This window comes from Scaptodrosophila lebanonensis, unplaced genomic scaffold, assembly GCF_003285725.1.
Source record: "Scaptodrosophila lebanonensis strain 11010-0011.00,11010-0021.00 unplaced genomic scaffold, SlebRS2 tig00000110-arrow-arrow-pilon, whole genome shotgun sequence".
Classification (NCBI taxonomy): domain Eukaryota; kingdom Metazoa; phylum Arthropoda; class Insecta; order Diptera; family Drosophilidae; genus Scaptodrosophila; species Scaptodrosophila lebanonensis.
This window is the reverse complement of record NW_022060573.1, coordinates 2583518-2605116: the sequence shown is the minus strand read 5'-3', so window position 1 is coordinate 2605116 and position 21599 is coordinate 2583518. Positions and strand designations below refer to the sequence as shown.

General features: G+C 36.5%; 1 protein-coding gene across 1 annotated transcript in view; it reads right to left on the bottom strand.

The window, feature by feature from the left end:
* LOC115628188 (pantothenate kinase 3) overlaps window positions 1-21170 on the bottom strand; it is a 71550-nt gene extending 50380 nt beyond the window's left edge. The window contains exon 1 of the mRNA XM_030524180.1: window positions 20991-21170. Within this exon, the coding sequence (XP_030380040.1) occupies window positions 20991-21030 (40 nt within the window). The 5' untranslated portion in view covers window positions 21031-21170. The remainder of the gene's footprint in view (window positions 1-20990) is intronic.
* Between the last annotated feature and the right edge of the window lie 429 nt (window positions 21171-21599).

Genomic DNA, 21599 nt, shown 5'->3' with positions numbered 1-21599 from the left:
CGTTTGTTGTTGAGTTTCTTTGTTGTTGTGTGAGTCTTTTTTCGAGTTTTTCTTATGCATTTTTATGTGTTTTATGGAGTAGAACTACCAAGCTGACAATTGCTGAGGAAAACTGAAACCTCCAAATTTGTCGCTGAAGATTATATTTTATAGTGATAATAACACTTTTTGCACGATTTTGCACCTTTTCAAGAAAAAATTGCGTTCATTGAAGCAAAACTAGTGTTTGGGCACGCAGAAATTTTTGACATTTGGAGCAACAACAAATAAGCAGAAGACGTACTTAAGCAGTATACAATGCAGAAAATGAATATAAGAATCTTAGATGAATATAATAATATGTTGATATCGGAAAAAACAAAAGCCGCCGCCAATTATATTAAAAAGCACATGCCAAGTTGTAATCGAACTCTAAAAAGATTAAAAAACACTCGAATTTGTTTGATTCTAATATAATAGTTGAAATTGATGGTCATTTTGGGTCTTGATTGAAAACGCTATAATTGAGCCTGTACCCAGCCAAACTTCCTGCACTGAGTTAAATGCGCCCGTAGCTGAAAAAAAGAAGGGCGAACTTGATGCTGCAGTTTTTTGTTGTAGTACTGGAGTGAAATTGTTTAGATGAAATTTAAAACAAAGATATATATTTGTTATTGTTATTTGAACCATAGTGCAACATTAAATTTTGTTTTTATCTATCTTCTATAATATAAAAACAAGTAAAAAAAGCTAAAGTCGGGTGTCCCGACTTTGAAAAACTCTGTACAAATGTTTACAATAATTAGAGAAAATAAAAAAAATTAAGAAAATGACAAACAACAAATTTTTGATCGATTTTACCTTTCTCGGTATTCGAACTCACGTAAATGATGTATAATTGCACAGTCAACCAAACAGCAACATCAACAACAGCCGCGGGCAGCGCTTGAGCAGCGCTGCAGCAGCAAATATATTCATTGCTATAACTTCTTGTTAAATCGGTCTATCATGGTAAAACTTGGCGTACGGATACATAATAACTAACTGAAGGTATTTGCCAAGTTTAAGTTCGAAATTCCAAGCATTACGGGAATTAAACTTAAACGAATTGCGTATTGATGTTTCTAGGTCTTATAGTCTCCGAGATATAGGCGATTATACGAATGGAAAATCGGGAAAATCCCCATAGGGGGGGAAGTGGGGGGGGGGGGGGGGGAATTAAAAAAAAAAATAAAACAAACTCGTATAGAATACACACATAATGCATCTTTGTGCAAAATTTGGTGTCTCTATCTCTTATAGTCTCTGAGATCCAGGTGTTCATACGGACGGACAGACAGACAGACAGGGCTAGATCGACTCGTCTCGTCATGCTGATCAAGAATATATATATACTTTGTGGGGTTTGCCACGCCTCCTTCTGCCTGTTACATTTTTCAGCACCCGCAAACCTAATATACTTATGTACATTTCATGTACAGAGTATAATGAATCACTGAATGTGTTACTAAGCGCAAATCTCTAGAGCAGCTGAACCGATTTCGCTAATTGTTTTTATACTCAATGCTCAATGGCTCCCTATACATCGAATTTGTTTAATAATGTCAGTAAAAAAAGATTTCGCAATTTTTTTTTTTTTATAAAAATAAAATGTACCAAATAAAAATGTACCAAATAAAAATGTACCAAATAAAAATGTACCAAGAGCGAAGCGCTGATTATTTTTCGACAACATTTTTTAAATATTATTTGCAATACAAGTAAAAAACTGTGTTTGTAAGTAAAACAAATCGTGCAACATAAATGTTCAAAACAGAACCTTTGCAGTTGTTCGACTTTGCATTTGAATTTTTCTAAATGTGTTATGAATAATGAAAAATTGGAATACATTAATTAAATTTGATAGATAAAATATACGTTAAGATATCATACTTTTATAGACTTTAAGTTTTTTGGCTGCGGTTGACATTTCTTTGGAAATGTCCACATATGGACGTATATACACAGTGAAACCGGCAACTTTTGTTTATGTTATTTTTTTGATACACCCCCTACTTCCCCCCTAATAGGAAATTTTCGGAAACACCGTTCATATAATCACCTTTATCTTATACCCTATTAGGGGTGCCACAAAAATCTCTTTCTCCCCAATTTCGCCCGAAAACCAAATCTCGGTGCCACAGAGTTTTCAAATCTCGTCTGTTTTGCCAGGAATTTTGATTATAAACACTAACAAAGACATTTTTCCAAATAAAAATAATCATTGGAATATAAACCTTATAGTTTTTCTAAAAATATTTTGCATATGCTATGTAAATATTATTAAATTAGCAAATTACTAAATGTATACTTGAAACACTAGCAGTGACACACAGCTTTCAAAACAATCGAACTATAGAGATGCCAACTTGGCCATAATATAAAATTACATTTTTCGAACATCACATTTTGCTGAATTAAGTCTTATTTTGTGGGTCAACCGAAACTCAAATATAAAATATATATTTGACGCGATTCTCAATTCTTGTTTCGAATAAGTACCATATAAATGTCTTTTAATTAAACAAAATATTAGAAAAGTGTACGCCGTCGAGTGGGCATGTTTGTTTGCTAACTAAATTGTGATTGGTAATAAGACTGTCATTTAAAATATACAATACGGAGCACCGAAACATGTAAGTACATTTTTGTAATTTCTGAATTCAATTACAAATGCTATTTTTTTGCAGGGGAAATACAGATCGCCTGAACAAGACTCAATCTTAGTGCAGTTTATGGAAGCACACCCCGATATTACGAAAGGATATACGCGCGGGGATAGGGTGGCTGTCGCCGCATCTTGGGAGGCGCTTATAGCTAATTTAAATGCAAATGGCTCTCCGTGTAAGAAAAATGGCGACGAGTAAGAAAATCATCCACATACAGCAATTCATATTTCTGTAATTAACGCATATTAATTTAAAGGTGTGGAAGGACTAGAAAAAGTCAATAAAAAAACAAGTAGAGAAGCCCAATCATACCGGCTATGGGTAAATATTCGAGTATGACCGGAAGGGTAGTACTCGTTGCAGAGTATTTCAAAGTCGGGAGATCCGACTTTAGCTTCACCACTTGTTTAAAAAAATGTCATTAATTAATTAAGCTATGCTAAAACTGTTTATATTATCAATCGGGATTGCGCAAATTTTGCCCATTTATATCCATGCGTTTGGCTGTGTGAAAAAAAATGAAAAATATATATTAGAGGTCTCACATAAATCTGTTCCAATTAAATTAAAACCGAAACTCTATCGGTTCGTTTAAATCTCTACACTTTGGCCAATTTACGGAATATCCTGTACCCAGACAAACTTCCGACACTGGGTTGTATGCGTTCCTAGCAGAAGCAAAAGGAGGAAGAGCGAACTTGATGCTGTACACAGTGGTTCCGCTTACATAGGAAGGCGGTCATAAATACTTCGTTATGAAACTTTTACCAAAATTCTGGAAAAATATTTTGAACTTAAAATGAAAAATTGGCCATATCGGGCATCTATATCCTATAGCTCCTACCGGAACGTTTTGGCCAAATTTAAAGAACATTGTAATTTTCGTTGTTAAACTTTTTTATTTTATTTTAATAACATTAGAATTAATATTTTGAGGAAAAGGGGCGTGGTTTCTTCTCAGTACGCCCATAAAGTTAATAATTTGATGAATATATTAATATACTTGTATATAAAAAAAAAAAACACAAAAACTTAAAAAAATATAATGACATGTTATTATATATTTATTTCATCTAATATATCATATGCTGATTTTAATAATAATGTTTTTTTTGTATATTTTCTTTGGCCAGAAAGAAATGGATCTGAGCTTAGAAGCAATCAATTTATCAAATCCGTATTTGTTGCAATGCGTAAGATCTTTCGAGTGTGCTGGCTTCTGAACAGTATAATGTCCTTATTTTTTGACTCTGCAGCTTCTTCAGATAACTCCCCGATTGGCAAAAGTGCATAATTTATAATATCCGGAGTATGAACCAAAACATTGTGTAGTGAGGGTGGTAGATAGTACCAGGGATATAAATGTATAAGTTCATTAGCAGTGTCAAGTGCAAAAACGCCAAATTTGTCTACATTTATCTTGTAACCAGATGCCATACATTGTAGCAATGTTGCACACCGAGTTATAACATTTTCATCAATTCCTGTTATTTCAGCTGTCTTTTTCGGGTTATTGAAAAATACTCCGGCCGTATTGCCATCATTTGAAGTGCCACTTCTGGGTTTGTCCACCAAAAAACCAATTTTTATACGAAAATCTTTTTGTATTTTGGCTTTCCTGTGCAACAGGGCTTCTTTGCCTTCTGCGGTATTAATTCGCCAACTTTTTAGATCTAGTCTGTATGAGACATGCAAAAAATATTCAAAAAATCGAATATATGAATGTAGTGGCGATAATCCAAACTCTTTGTCAAGCATTTTTCAAAATTGTTAATCTCTGTTGGCTTTGCTTCACATATGTTGCACTAAGAAGATGATGTTTTATAAAGAGAACTACAGATTTTGACATTCCCCCATAGTTAACTGCAAACAATATTTCTCTTCATTTACAGCTAACTGAGCACTTTTTTAAATTGAAATTTTAGAGGTCGGTGAAGGTCGCGGATTCTTCGAAATTCGGTGCTTAGGATCATCTGCTATTGTTAAAAGTTGCACTGGCACAAAAAGAATGGAATCATTTTTATCATTATTGACGACTTTCTGCTTATATTCTGAATGTCCGGAGCTTCCGTCAAATCCCCATTTCCAATTAGAACTAGGTTTTCACCGAAATCACCTGCAATGTTGTCAAGAACATCAAGCTGAAGTTTTATAATCCGCGGAGCCGAGCTCTGCAGCTCGACTTCAGCTTGTGATTCACTCACACTGATTTTATCGGGGTAGCTGGATGCATTCGCTTTTAGCAACTTTTAACAACCGTAAAACAGAAGCAGCAGATTCGTCGCTTTTTGACAGCTCTGCAGTTCTTCGTCGCTTTGTTCTATTGGAAGACTCACTAAAATCACCTTTCGTACATCAGTAAAATTAATATATGTGCAAAATTTGTTTTTGATATTACCGTTATTTTAATAGATGTTTTAATGTTTTGTGTATACAATTTTTTTCTCCTTTACTTTGTGTTGCTTTCTCATACATTCGTTTCTTATCAGCTCTTAATCTCAAGTACCGTTAGCATTTAAAAGAATCCCAGGTCATGCATTTCATAGCAAATTCATAAATGTGCATTTTATCCTTTTGCATTTTAAGTCTGAACCACACTTAATATCTCCAGAAAAAAAATTGAATTGTTAAGAACGTTTATTGGAGGTTTATTAAAAGCCGTATCGTTGTGTTTTGGCAAACTTCAAATTAATAATTATTTAAAATTTAAAATAATAAATTACTAAAACTATGGCTGATTATGGAATAAAAGTCTGTGTTATTGCTAAAGCAATAAACAAGCATCAGAATACCGTCTCAAACGTTTTAAAATATCCTCGAAAATATCCTCAAAACCACCGGAAAAGGGCAGTTCCCAAAGTTTGTGACCGCAATTACCGGCGTATTCGAGCTTTGGCAACCACCAAAGTAATGAGCTGCGCCCAAATTAGGGCAGTATTAACAATGCATATAACTGGGCTACATTTGCAAAAAAATTGGAGAAAGGAAATGGGTCTCCAATATGACGCCAAGGTTCATAAACCACAGAGAGGATTTGAAATTTCAGCAGAATAACGCCCCAATATATGTTGCACGGTATAGCATGATGTTTTTCTAGACAAAAAATATCCCCTTAATGTATTGTCCTGCAAAAATTCCAGTTTTAAATCCAATTGAGGACCTTTAGGGCCTCCTATAAGGCAAAGTTCTTAGGTGTGGAATACAATTTACCCTTTAAAAAATGTAAGAGGGGCCATTGTCTAGGAATGGCCAAAAATTGACATAATCGTCCTTCAAAAGTTGGCTAATCCATGTCCTGGCGGTTGCAATAGGCCGTATAACAACTAAAAAAAAGAGTACTAAAAAAACTAAAACTATAAGTATATATATATATATCAATATCTATTACCTATATAAAAAAAATAAAAGTAAAAAGGAGTTCCTAAGAAACTTAAAAAAACCAGTTGCACATATATCAATTTTACTGAGGTACGTCCACGCTTTGCACTTTTACCCATTCTTTGAGGTATACTCTCCATGCGTTTTATTGTAATATTTTCCTTTGCATTTAGCCAATTAGAGTTTTTTTGAAGTATGCTTGCTTTCTTACGTTTATACTGAATCCAAAATGCTGCCATTTTTTTTACATATGTATCCGATACACTTCGTCAGCTCGCTCATCTCGGGTACATAGCCGATATCTTCAATATTGCTTTGCACATGGTCGATCGCCTTCTGTAATTTTTCTACATTGGTACCCATTTTTGTGCATCAACGAGAGAAAATGTGTAATCGTGTAAAGACACACTGATAAGAGTCGCCTCTTAAAACCAAATTGTAAAAAAAGCATTAGAAACTATAATTTTAACTTAATAAGTACACAAAAACACGAAAAACGTAAACACACACAACGCACAAACCTTGAAAAGACGCACAACGTCTTTATTATATTTCCTTAAACTTTTAGTTATGTTCCCCCCCGATTCCCCCATTTCAATCTTATTCTGTGTATTTGTGTCCAGATAATAAAACCGTTTAGGTTAGCTGCATAAACTTGCAGAGGTGTGCATAATCACAACAATATACTAACGCCGTCTTTTTTTTCAAGGTTTGTGCGTTGTGTAGGGTCTACTAAATCATGAAATTTAAACACAAGACATTTTTCTTAAATTACGAATTTAAAATAAATATCTTTAACTTTGAAATCCATTAAAACTAACTTAAATTCGGAAACGTAATTAATAAACTGGGCACTTTAAAGTTCGCTCTTGTTATGAAAAACTCTCCCAGCATGCACCTGCGCTTTAAATATGAACACGTGTTCACATCTTCAATGCTATTTTTAGAAAGTCCCGTTAGGATTCTAGAAAAAACCGGTTTACACTGGAAAAATTTGGACATTTTACACAGTTTTTTTTACTGTTTGTCAATTTTTTTCGCATGCACTTTTTGAATTTTGGCCAATGGGCGGAACCACTGTGCTGCAGTTTGTGGGCTTAGTGCTGTAGTGAAATTGTTTCGCTAATAACTTTTATTAGAATAAATCGATTTGGAAGAAATTTGAAACAAAAGTAGATAATTGTATATGGATTGTTTGTGCCAAGTATACCAACAAAGGAAGATATTACACACATACATAGCTATAACTTCTTTTCAAATTGACTAATCATGATGAATCATAGCATACGGATGCAAATCACTAACTGGAGGTATTCGCCAAATTTGAGTCAAAAATTCCAAAAATTACGAGGTTTGGAAAATCACTTTCAGCGGTGGAGAGGGTCTGGGAGGGAAATTCCGCAATACATCTTGGACTAATTTTGTGTCTCTAGCTCCTCTAGTCTCAGAGACATACATAAATGATTATACGAACAGCGCTTCCCCAATAGGGGGTCTATAAAAAATAAACAAATTTGCGTACACACATAAGGCATTTTTGTGCAAAATTATGTTTTTCTATCTCTTTTAGTCTTTGAGATCCAGTAGTTCATATGGACAGACACACAGACACACATTTTGCCACCCGCAAACCTAATATACTCATGTACATTTCATGTACATTTAACAGTATCAGATCTCTCATTGCCCGTCAAAGAAGAAGTGTAATGATGGACGTTAATAAAAGAGAACAGTCATTGCTCGTATTGTTTAGCAAAAATCTTATTGTGTGTGATACTGATCAATGGGTTTCTGTTCATCTACAATTGACATAATTCAACCGAGTGTTAACTTTCGGTACAGTAGAGGATAGTTTTTGAGTTCAAATGGTATACATCAAAAACCAACTCCATAAACAAAGCTAAAACAGGAATGGATTGCTATAGTCAAGCGGGCCCAACTCTTATATTCCAAAAAAATTAAAATACGATTTAAAACAAATTTAATTTCTATATTAAACAAATAAATGAAGTGGGCCAACCCACTAAGAACACTGGTTGAAGTGTTGCAGTCAGTTTTTACGTTGCGTTATACTTTTACATTTCTAATAGGATGTTCTGCCTTCCATCTCTTACATTTTAAACTATTCTTTACGACGTATAGACTGTAATATAACATTTCTAATAAGTCTATCGATAGACACTTTCTAAAATATTACAGCGGCTGACAACAAAAGTATTGATTTGAAAGTATGACCTGCCAAAATTTTCGATGCGTTTTTGCACAATTGGGAGCAGCATATAGGAGTCGAAATCCATCAATCCAAAGCATCGGAACTGTGGCATCAAAGTTGCGCTAAAACTCGATTCGTGATTTCTAAGAACCTCGTTTCTAAAAATAAAAATAGAGGGAGAGAAATAGAGGTAATTGAGTAATCTTAAGTGAAGGTTTTGCATTGCAAATGGTGTTGATGGAAGCAGTTAGCTGACGAAGGATTTTGTAAATATAAGATTGGCTCAGGTGCCGAAGAACACTCTTTACGTTAGCTCGAATCCCAAAGAAGGAATAATTTATTAAAGAAAATTTTGCTTAATACAAATTTATGTAACATACAGAAGGAGGGTAGGATCCAGAAGGTCGATATAACTATGTCCATCTGTCCTTATGAACGCAAGGATGACAGAAAGTAGAAGAGCTAGAATAACAAAACCTGGTAACCAGATTCTCCCATGTCAGTGAAAGGACGAGCACTTTTTTTTTACCCACTATTATTCATTACTCCCTTTAAATTTTTTACTTAAATTTAATGAATACATCTGGTTAGTGCTGAATGTTAAGTTATAATTGAACTACAATTGTAAAAGAAGTGATAGCCATAAGTGTGATCTCTGCCTATGCTCTGCCCGTATCTGTAATTGTTGTTTCTGCATGGCTCAACATTGTACTGCACATACAGGCAAGCAAAAATTCCATATTGATTTAAAATCATTCTATTGTAGTTGTTCGACTGGCAACAACGACAAGCGGCCTATCCATGTGATTTAACAGGAAATGGGTACGTTTAGGCAGGGTGGCATGTCCATTTTGCAGTACTATGATGAAGTTGAAAAAAAGGTCACGTTCCTCACGAAGAAGGGTCATATGTCCTATGACGATAATCTGGCAGCAGGTATTGAAAAGCAGCCTGACCGACGTGCTGTTTGCGGCGTACCGTGCGGATCTGCCGACGGCACTACGATCGATTAAAATGTGGTCTACTCAAAGCTATACCCCTATCCTGGGGGTGTTGAGGATTTTGTCTTTTCTGAAGTCAATCAACTACTTAAAAATGGCATAATCAGAAAGTCGAAATCTCTGTACAACAATCCGGGGAACAATAAAGGGAACAGATGAGTTGGGCAATAGGAATAAGCGTCTAGTAATAGACTTTAAGAAGCTCAACCTCAAAACTGTTGCTGACAAGTACCCAATGCCAAGTATCGCAATGATACTGGCCAATCTGGGTAAAGCCAAATACTTCACGACGCTGGAGCTGAAATCAGGTTATCACCAGATTACTCTGGCAGAGCATGATCGTGATAAGACGGCCTTTTCGATTAATGGTGGAAAGTACGAGTTTTGTCGGCCTCCCTTTGGCTTGGAGAATGTAGCGAGCATTTTCGGAAAATGAGTCGGATCATGTCAGACATGTTGACTGAGTGTTAAAAAGCCTTTTGAGCGCGAACATGCGTATTTAAAGTAAGTCCTTTTTTGGGATTGGAAAGCTATTACCGCTGCTTTATCGAGGATTTCGCAGCGATAGTGAAACCAATCTCTGACATCCTTAAGGGGAAAAACGGATCTATTAGCAAGTATAGATCTAGAAAGGTGCCGGTGAAGTTTAACGATGCTCAGCACAACGCGTTCCATAGGACTATAAAAAACCATTTGACTTGACCACAGACGCTGCAGCCTACGGCATAGGTGCTGTCTTGTCGCAAAATGGCCGTCCTATAACTATGATTTCCCGGTCCTTTAAAGATAGGGAAGCGAAGTACGCTACCAACGAGCGGGAGTTGCTTGCCATCGTATGCGCGTTGGGTAAATTGCGGCACTTCCTTTACGGGGTTAGGGATATCAATATTTATACTGACCACCAGTCTCTCACATTCTCGGTATCCGAGAGTAATCCGAATGCGAAAATAAAGCGCTGGAAAGCGCGCATTAACGAGATAGGGGCAAGGAGAATCATGTGGCTGACGCGCCGTCGGTCAAAACGTGAACACCCTGCAGGGAGTTTGTGAGGAGCCAGAACCAGAAGACGCGGCTACGATTCACAGTGAATTGTCCTTGACTAATACCATAGAGTCAACACACACACACTTTCCTCTAAAGAGGAATTTTATACTTTTCGCGAAAAAACTCGCCATTTGATAAACTTTACCGATAGGGTCGCCCTCATTGAAACAATAAAGGCCATAATTAACCTAAACGTGGCTAATGCGTTTCACTGTACTCTCTTAGTCTTGGCTAGTTTTCAGCATGAGCTGGTAAGGGCCTTTCCAACTACGAAGTTTTGGTTCTGCAAAAATTTCGTGGCCGACGTGTTCAATAGAAGAAGAGTAATCATTTTTAAGGAACACGAATCGTGAAGCAGGTCATGACGGAATACTATTTTCCTAAAATGACGAAATTGGCCAATGTGGTAGTACTCACTTGTAGAATTTGCACAAAAGCTAAGTACGAGAGATACCCGAAAAAACAGGAACTTGGCCAGACGCCACTTCCCTCACGAACTGGAGATGTTACACATTGACATCTTCTCCATGGCCAAAAGTTATTTTCTTACTTGCGTTGACAAATTCTCGAAGTTTGCGGTGGTCCAGCATATCGCGTCTCGAACGATAGAAGACACGAGACCACCTCTGCTGGTCTTAATGAATGTTTTCCCTTCGGCTAAACAGGTGTATTGCGACAATGAGCTCGCATTCAAGTCAGAGACCATTAGGTCTCTACTATTGAAAAATTACGGCGTAAGCGTAGTGAATGCGCCTCCCTTACACATTACGTCTAATGGTCAGGTAGAGCGCTTTCACAGCACTCTTCTGGAAATTGCCAGGTGCTTAAAGCTCCAAAGGGGTATAGTATAGTTGACACCGTCGACCTCGTCCTGCAGGCTACTATTGAATGTAACAGATCCATTCACTCAGTGGTTGAGAGAAAGCCTAAAGACATCTTACTTAACTCTCCGCCCGAATGCACCAGTGAGGTTAAGGGTAGGATAGAAAGGGCTCAAATCCAGCAGAACGCCAGAGCTAATCGGGAGCGAGACAACAGACAGACTAAGCAACAAGTTATCGTCTTTGTGTGTTGAAAAAAGGGTTGAAGCGGACTTGAGGACAACGGTACTCATTGAGGGGAGGGTGGTCCACAAGGACAACCTCCGTTGAATTTGTTTCATTACTTCTGATTTTTTGCATTACTCTTTTAGTAATAGTAATTTTTACATTTTAGGATTACGTTTATTATTATGACAACGGCACGGGTGACGGACTACTTGCACGCGGACTATATACCGATAATGGACGGGGACATCATACTTTGGGACAGTTACGGATACTTACGTCACACAACCAACCTCACGGACTATAGGACAATGACTGAAGAGACAATGAAGCTGACGAGAATGTTTCCGCAGTCTTACGTGAGGAGATTGCTGGAGATTGACACTGGACATGTTGTCTGCTCTCGATGTACACCATCGCAGTGTAAGAAGCCTTGACTTCTTGGAAACAGCTCTTAAGGAGGTACCGGGCACGCCGGACACGGACAACTTTAGGAAAACAGAACGAACGCAGATGCAGCTGGTAACTGCAAGTAATAGACAAATTTCTATAAATTCTAACATGCAAGGAAAGATTAACCAACTGACCGACACTGTGAACAGAATTCTTAATTTCTCTAAGGATAAGCAGGCCGATACCGGCTACCTATTTGAAATACATAGGAAACCTTATGTTTACTTTGACCTTGGAAAAGATAAATGTAATAAACACAACAATAATATATCACTCTGATCTCATAAATATTCTCACTGACCAAATCACAGGGACCCCTATAACAGAACGTAAGAATAATGTGATAAGTTTTATAATCGAGTTCCCTATAATAAACAAGCAATGCAGAAGATAACCATTTTCCCAGTCGCCCATAATGGTTCTGTACTTCAACGCCACTACAATCTGGTGGCTGATTGCGATGGACAGATGCAGGCCGTGGCGAACTGCTCCCACATAGCGACTGCCGCATTCTGCAAGCGGTCCAAGGGCAGTAGCTGCGCACAAGGCCTCCATGCAGGAGGTCCGGCCCATTGCCAAACACAGCCGAGTCACCTTGAATCATAAACGATCGTAGCGCGGTAATCACCTCGACGACTACGCCGCGACAGTGTTCCAGTCGGAAATACATTGGCGATTTTCCTCGGCATACTGCTGTTGGCTTGCGCTACGGGAGCTGGAATCTACGGGCTCCATATGCTGATAAGCAAACGTCGAAACTCCCTGAAGATCTCGAAGATGTTGGAAAATTTAAACACGAACGAGGGCGGTCGGTCTTCGAGAGGGCGTGTAGTTAACCACTGACTATTGGCAATTGCTGACCCAGCGTTTTGGGAGCGGCGTCGGCGACTCTGCAGCAGCGGCAGCGACGGCGACGCTGCAAGCTTAACTTATTATAATTTAAAATTGTATTCTTTAGTCTAAATCTGGAAACAATAAAAGCGCGACGTGTCGTCCGTACCAACTCCTTTTTAGTTAAGTCGTCTTTTATTTGCAACTGTATTGCAAAGGCAATACATACAGAGACACACACAAACACGTAAGTGTACATGTACGTGAGTGTTAAACGCGTGTTTCTGCTTTCGTTAATCGCAAGAATACATTCACAGAATAAGCTTAACCCTAAAGGACTCCTGAACTTTTCAGAATACATTTGTAGCGTTGGTAGCGGACGAAACAGTTTAACACTAAAACGGTAAATCTCATTGCTGCGACCTGAATGAGTATATGATATCTCATTAACGCGACGCAAACAGACAATCAATAAAACAGCTTGGCAACACATATCATACATACAGGGTGCGCCATCTTTTATGTCGGTATGTAGATATTGAAAAACTTTGTCATTAGTGAACCGATTGACTTGAGTAGACCAGTGTTGAAAACCTCAGTTCAAGAAATTGTACAGAACCAAATTAAATAAAAATATCTCATACTTGAAAATCGGTTGTTTATTTTCAAGGATATTCAATGTTTGCATACCGACATAAAAGATGGCGCACCCGTATAAGTACACATAAACCTGTACATCCATATTGTTTTAGCATAGATAATATTGGCACCATAGTCTGCAAGCGCACACGAATTACAGGTGCATTGACACTGGCCAGCCAACATAAGCGCAATAATAAGCAAGAATAAGACACATATTATTCTGCTACCTCAGCATAAGACCAACAATCAGGTCATAGTTTATGAGCCAAATTGGGCTGACACCAGCATACTTAAGCTCAAAATATATGCTTGGGCATCATTATTGTAAAACCGCCAACACATAGAAATAGTAAATGTAAATAGTTATAAGCTAGTTTTAAGCATGGCTAAGTAAGCCCTGATTTGTAAGAATAAAATCAGTATGCAAATTATCAACGAACGGCCTGTTACTTTGGGTCAGGAACCGCTGATCTTTATCACGCCGACTACCACGTTGACTACATGCTCCCAAGGATTGCCATCCGGTATCCTTGGTCACTACAAACGTCCTGCGTCGCACAGTGGTGCCTTAGGCCGAAACAGCTTGCGAAAATCAAAATTTTCATGAACGCTTTGGGAGTAATGAATAAACGTGTCTAATAGTTTTTTTTGCAAAGATTACGAAAATCTTACTCTCAAAAAAATCGGAATTATAGATTAGGACATATGTGCACTCAAAGTCGACCCTTTTTTAAGCTCGCAACAATTAATTCAATTTGATGCAAATACTTCATCTTTCAGGTATAATATTAGCTAAGTTATGAAACGAATCATTGATGTTTTGATTTGTATTGCTAGATGAATTAATTTTATGCATTATTTAATAAAAACTATGTCTTTCGTATTTGTAGTTATCTAGAAAACGTTATTTTTTAAACTACCTCTTTTTAGGGTGTTTTTCAACTTTGATGGAAAATAAAAAAAGTACCCAAAAGTACCTCGCCCATATTTTCAAAATATGTTCCTTAAATATTCTTTTACCTAACGCAATAAAACTTTCATCCGCCCGGATCCGCCGGTGTGCACCAGAGCAAAAAGAGTGCCGCAACTTCGGAAAAAAATCAGCGAAAAAGGCGCTGCCGCGGGTATAAGAAGAAGAATGCATTGCAGGTAGATTCGCTGTAACGGCTATTAGGAACATTGTATTTAGCATTATGGATACAAAAATATACCTAAGCGGTTCTATTTGATCCACATTTAATATTGTGCAACCAAAATTATGCATAACATTTATTATAGGTAGTGTAATTTACAATATCAGGTGAAGGTCTTGCAATCTTTTTGACCCTTTCATGAATTGTAATTTCTTTGCTTTAAAGCATTTGAACAGGCAAAAAGAGGTTTTAGTTTATTATCTTAGGTATGCGTTTAGAAATGGTATATATTGCCAATATTTTTGGTGCAGCGTAATAGTCGAATTTTGACTTAAAAAGCAATCAGTTGTGTCTAACTAGCAGTGAATAGTATTTTTCAATATAATTTACGTTTAAATACCTTAAAAGTGATTTTTCTTTAACATGGCTGTGCAAAATGCAACATTATTTCATCTATTTAGGAATTCCAATGATGAGAAGGAATTTGAAGAAGCTGTTCTGAAAGAGCTGTATGATGCTCTGGAAAGTGCAGATCAGCAAAAAATGTTGAGAAATAAGCTTAAATTAATTTATTCTAAAATCAAACAGAAATGGATAAGCGTAGGATATAGCAAGCAGAAATTTGATTTAAAATATGAAATCTGGCTATCAACGACTACGTACTTGGATACATCAATGGACGATGTACCCTCTACATCAACTGGACGAGCCAGAGGAAGACCAACGAAATTCATTGAAGAATGCTCGGATTTTACAAGAAAAAGAAAGCTTGTTGATGTCACAGAAGCCATAGCTACGGATCACTTGTCGGAGGCGCTGTCCATGAAATACACCAAGGATCAGGAAAAAATAAAATCGCAAATCACAAAAGCGGTTGCTGACGCAAGCCCAGTGCGACTTAAAAGGATCAAGGAAAGCATTCCTACTCCGCCAAACTTACTGCCAAAGCAGTTCAGTGCCGATGAGGCTTTGGCATTGTTTATGGATTTGGGATTGTCAAAGGAAAAATATTTAATATTGCGACATTCCCTAATTCGGCATAATGTTGATGTTCTTCCTGGGTACAAACAAATAGGATCGGCTAAGAAAGAGGCAGTACCTCAGCCCACAATAGTGACGGAACAGTCAGTGCAAGTAACACTTCATGACCAATTGGAGAAATGTCAGAGGAAGCCCAAGAGTCGAGGAACAAGGACTATATAAATAAATATGTAAATAATTGCAGCTGTCAGTATTTTATAATAAAAATTAATGTAATCATAAAATATTAACAAAATATTTTATTTTCTTTTTTTTTATGTAAAAAAAATTTTCAATATTTTTATATTAAAAAAAAATTTGTAATATTTAAACAATTTTTTGTTCAATTTTTAATTTGTTAAAAACTAAAAATATAACATAACTGAAAATAATTGTATCATTAAATGTTTTTTATTAGTTTGATTAGGCAAATATTGCACTGGCAACAAAATCCAACTTTGAGCACACATTGCGCAGCTCCTAGAAATCACAGCACAATGCGCTATGACTTGCGCTTTCAAAGCTTAAGAATTTTTCTTTCAAACAAAATTTGAATGACGAAAATTGCTTCAGCCGTTCAGAAGATATGATTTTTGCAACGAAAAAAGTCCAAAGGCCCCACTGTGCGTCGTTTCACTCAAGCGCAACCAGGACAACCAGTGTTATGCGCACCTACTGGACCACGAGGGTCCCTTGAAGCAGCAGGGCCACAAGTGCCTTTAATTAAACGGGCCTCGAGTGTCCACCCAAACATCAAGCCGGACTACTAGGATCCCGCCTTGATCAACAGAAGGACAATAAGCGTCCTTTAGCTTAACTCGTCGGGACCACAATCGTCCTGCCGATTCGCACTACCGCACGTGTGCGCATAAACACTCTTGTGAATATGCGAATAGCTGAGATGCTAGAGATGGGCATGTGTCGACTTTTTTCAACCAGTCACAGCACGAGCACTTAATTGACATTAAAAAAAAACGAAATCGAATAATTAGGAGAAAGTCGATATTTAAATTATGATACATGTGTATATGGTAGTCCAATTTTAAGTGCCGATATATATATGTACATAATACATATTTTACTTTTAAGGAAAATATTAATTTATTTTATGCAAATGTGGCTAACATTAACATTTTTATTTTGTAGATATGCGCTTTCCACCCAAATCCCATGATTTTTTGAACAATAAAATACATATACATATGTATGTACATACATAACACAACGTTTTAAGATAGACTTTGTGCAAGAAGCTGGAATAATAATTAGAGTATATCCTAATTTTAAATTATATTTTGGTCGTGTTGTTTTTGTTTCTATCGCACTTTCACGTTCGTGTCTTTTCGTGCTTTATTGTGTCAACACGAACACCCACGAAATTGGAATATGAAACACGACACTCGTGTCCATGCAGTGCAGCGATGTCCCACGAACAATAAAAAGCACTGACTTTGCCCATCTCTGTTTGTGTCTTTGAGTGTGTCACTGTGTAAGTGTGTTTATGTCCGTAACTGTTTGATATTTTGCGTTCTTTGTTATTTATTGTTGTTATATGGTAAGTTAAAAACATATTTATATATTTCAAAAATCGTTGAATGCCAATTTGTAGATATATTTGTAAATAAAGCTCCAAAGCTAATTTCAAAAAACAGAGTATGCAGTTTTTCTTGTATTCTTTTATAGGTTATAAAAACAACACACAATTAAAGGTGATCGGGAAAAAAATGCAGAATAAGCAAACAAACTTTGTTTAGTTAGTTGTTAGTTTTCCCCCCTTTGGAGCTCGAATTTTCCAAAATCCCTTCTTAGTGCACACCTACACTATGACAGGATACTTGAGCCCAAATTTCAGCTTCCTAGCTTTTACCGTTTGGGCTGTGCGTTGATCACCAATCAGTCAGTCAGTCAGTCAGGACAAACTGTTTTATATATATAGATAAAAGAATACAAACAAAACTGTATACTCGGATTATCAAAATTTGTGGTGGAGCTTGAATTATTGGGGTTTTAATATTTATTCACCTTTTCAAATCAAAAGTTTGTGTTATAAATTTTTTCAAATCGATTTCAAATTTGGGGACTGTAATCTACGTAACTAAATCTACAACTTTGCGTTCAAGGATTTTCAAAATATGCATTTTACAAATGCAGGCAGAACAAACAATACAAAATATCAAATAGTTGGGGACTACAAAGTATACATCACATACACACACACACACACACACACAGTTGCGTGCAAACGATTGAAATAGCCAAAGCAAAATGTGAGACACTAATGTGTGAATGTACACACATATATATGTACAAATCTATGTATGTATGTATGTTCATTCGTCTTGCACTGACAGATCAAGAAATGTTAATTAATTAAAAATTATTTAACATTTTTAAAAGTAATTTTTTCTTTGTTTAGTACATTTGGCATTAGGGTTTTCATTAGTAACTTTATGCAGCAACAACAAATTACAAAGAACGCAAATATCAAATAGTTGGGGACATCATATACACACACTCAGACACAGAGCAAGCAACAGTTCGTGTCGATGTGTGCGGCTCTCTACGTACGGTTGAAAAAGTAAAGAGAAACATGCATGCATATGTACATACATATGTATGTATGTATGCCTGTGTACGTACATATATAGCATGTATGTACATTCGTATGTATGTGTACATTGGACAATCGAGCACTGTTGTTTCATTGTAATAAATAATGTTCTATGGTTTTAAATCAAATTTTTAAAACGAAAAACAACAACTGCAAGTCATTGGCTCGCGCTTCTTCTTTCGTTTTGATCATTTACGCCTGTTAATTTCAAAGGCAAAATGCCAAAAGTTTACAGTTACCGTCGCTAGGCATCGACTGCGTAAGCGATAGTAAAGCAGAAACCGCGTTGCGGGCAGATGTACATATGTATGTTTGTATATGATTTGTTCTAATTGATCTCAATAAATTATTATAGATGTTATGTCTGTTATGTCTGTTAATTGCATTCAAACTTCGATGGAATTATTGATTGTATCGACGGATTTAACTATCGATAGTTTTGATGCCCTAGCACATAGAGCATCCGGCACATGCCCATCTCTAGCATCTCAGCTGATCGCATATTTACAGCGACTTACCGTTTTAGTGTTAGCTAACACCGCTACAAATGTATTCTGATCAAATCTAGGAGTCATTTACCGTTAAGCCTATTTTGTGAGTGTATTCATGCGATTTACAAAAGCAGAAACACACCTTTTACATTCACAACAATCATATTTGGAATTGAAGACACAAATTAGTGTTGAATTAAAAAATTTAATATATATACATATAAGTATGTATGTATATAGGCGGATAACGCCTGCATGAAAAATTTAAATGTATGTACATATCAGCGTTGCCGAACGCTCCAATTTTGGCGGGACGTCCCGATTTATAAATCAAAGTTAAATGTCCCGCGTCGGACTTTTCGGGGATAACTCGACCGTGCGTACATACAACGTGCTGAGGAAGCACACAGTTAAGTCAGGACTGGCAGTCCGCCCGGTGCGTAACGCTGATATATACATATGTATGTAGGTACGTATAACATTACATAGTACCTATTGTACTATATTTGCTATTTGGAAAATAAACTCTTTAAAATACTTTAGAGAGCGTCGAAAGAAAAATATTATATAGTAAATAAACTTATAATTATAAGCACATTTTACTTAGCCCAGCAAAGACGGGCAAGACCTGCTAGTAGATTATAAAAATCAAATTCAAAGTTGATTGGTGGAAAACTGAAGATTTTTCAAACAAACTTTGGAGCTCGTTTTCCCCCCTATGGAGCGAATTTTTCAAAATCCCTACTTATCGCCAGCCTACACTATGAAAGGATACTTGAGTCCAAATTTCAGCTTCCTAGCTTTTACCGTTTGGGCTGTGCGTTGATCACCAATCAGTCAGTCAGTCAGTTAGGACAAACTGTTTTATATACATATATAGATAGTACGATACAGAATTTATACAAAATTAGTCAGTCAAATGTAATCGTTGACAGTCAGCTGTTGCTTTCAGCTGAGTGCGTTACAGGATTTTTACAGAATTAGTCAGTCAAATGTGAGCGTCGACAGTCAGCTATTGCTGAGAGCTGGCTTGGAAGTTCTGTGGCACCGACGTATTTTTTGGGAGTTTTGAAAAACAACTGTAGCCGAAACCACCGGAGTTTTCTGTAGCACCCCTGATAGTCTTGATCACCATGAGAAGACGAGTCGATCTAGCCCTGTCTATCTGTCCGTATAAACACCCGGATCTCAGAGACTATAAAAGCTACAGACACCAAAATTATGCACAAAGATGCCTTATGTGTGTATGCTGCGCAAGTTTGTTCTATTTTTTTTTTTAATTTTCTTAATTTTTAAAATTTCTATAATTATTCTAAACATATTTACAGAGTATTTCAAAGTCGGGACACTCGACTTCAGATTTTTGACTTTTTTGTTGTTGTATTATTATTATTTTTAATATTCTTTACAAAACTAGCAAGGAAGGGCAGCAAAACTCTGTATATGAAATGTACAAGAGTATATTACACAAAGTATATATATTCATCATCAGCGTGACAAGACGAGTCAATCTAGCCCTGTCTGTCTGTCCGTCCGTATGAACACCTGGATCTCAGAGACTATAAGAGCTAGAGAGACAACATTTTGCACAAAGATGCCTTATGTGTGTACTCTATACGAGTTTGTTTTATTTTTTTGATTTGCCCCTCACTTCCCCCCTATGCGGGTTTTCCCGATTTTCAATTCGTGTAATCCCCTATATCTCGGAGGCTATGAGACCTAGGGACACAAAATTTTAGTCCAAGATGCCTTATGTGTAACGCAGAAAATGCGTATTTTGGAATTTCATTCCCTCCCCCCTCTCCCATGCAATCCATAACTCCTTTAATTCTTGGAATTTTTTATTGAAATTCGGAAAATACCTCCCGTTACTGATAATGTGTCGAGATTTATAATGATAGGCCGATTTAACAGAAAGTTATACCCATATATGTATATATGACCAAGCAGTGACCGCAGCTGTTGTTGTTGTTATTGCTCTGCACAGGCACACACATACACGCATAGATACGCATAATTATACTACACATATGTACAGAGTATTTCAAAGTCGGAATACCCGACTTTAGCTTCTCAACTTGTTTTATTTTGAAATAATTAAAGTACCCTGTTTTTATTATATCGCTTGCAATTTTTAATGCTGGTAAATCGACAACAATGTCAAGGCGGATTTCCTGTCTCAGCTCTTGCAAAAAATAAATACATATATGTACATACATATATACACAAAATAAATGAAAGAAAATTGCAAAGTCCAGACCTGCTTATGTATGTACATACATATGTACATACATATATTTAAACTCAGACGACCAATGTCAATGTAAAAACGTTTAAAAATAATTGTAATTGTGCAACCCAATACTTCGACATACTCCTTTCCAGGTAATTCTTCTACTTCTTTATATTTAATTGCTTTATTTGTTTGTTGAATTACTCACCTTTTGCTAACTGGTTACTGATTAGTTTATCATCCGGCATTGTGAGGTGACTTCGTTTCAAAGCGTAAGTTTTAAACCTGTAGTTATATTATATTGTCTTGCTAAATTGTGGTAATGGTGTAGTTGTAACACAGTTAAATTCAGTTTTGAAGTTGTCACAAACAGTACAAAATTTAATCAGAGCATCACCTAACAAACGGAGCGCACTTAGGCATAAACAATAATATTTTATTATATTTAAGTGCCCTTTTGAGTAGCGATGTGCGATATTTAGTGCAAAGATTTGTCACGAGTATACAAATGCCACAATTCATAGCGATGGCAAAACTTCACAAAGAATGTTTAAAATCACCGTCTATTATCACTGATTGCATTTTCTTTACGGACAACGACTTTTCATTCCCTAATTAGACATTTAATTACATTGTACTGTAACTAATACATAAAATATGTCCCTATTTTAAACGGATGATCCTGGACACCGTGACAAGTGAATAGATATATAAATATTGCTCATCTCTAACTACGGCATCAACAGACCCATAGTAATATTATCAAGGCTACGATTCTAATATCAAATCAATAGGCAATTGAGTAAGCACATTACAA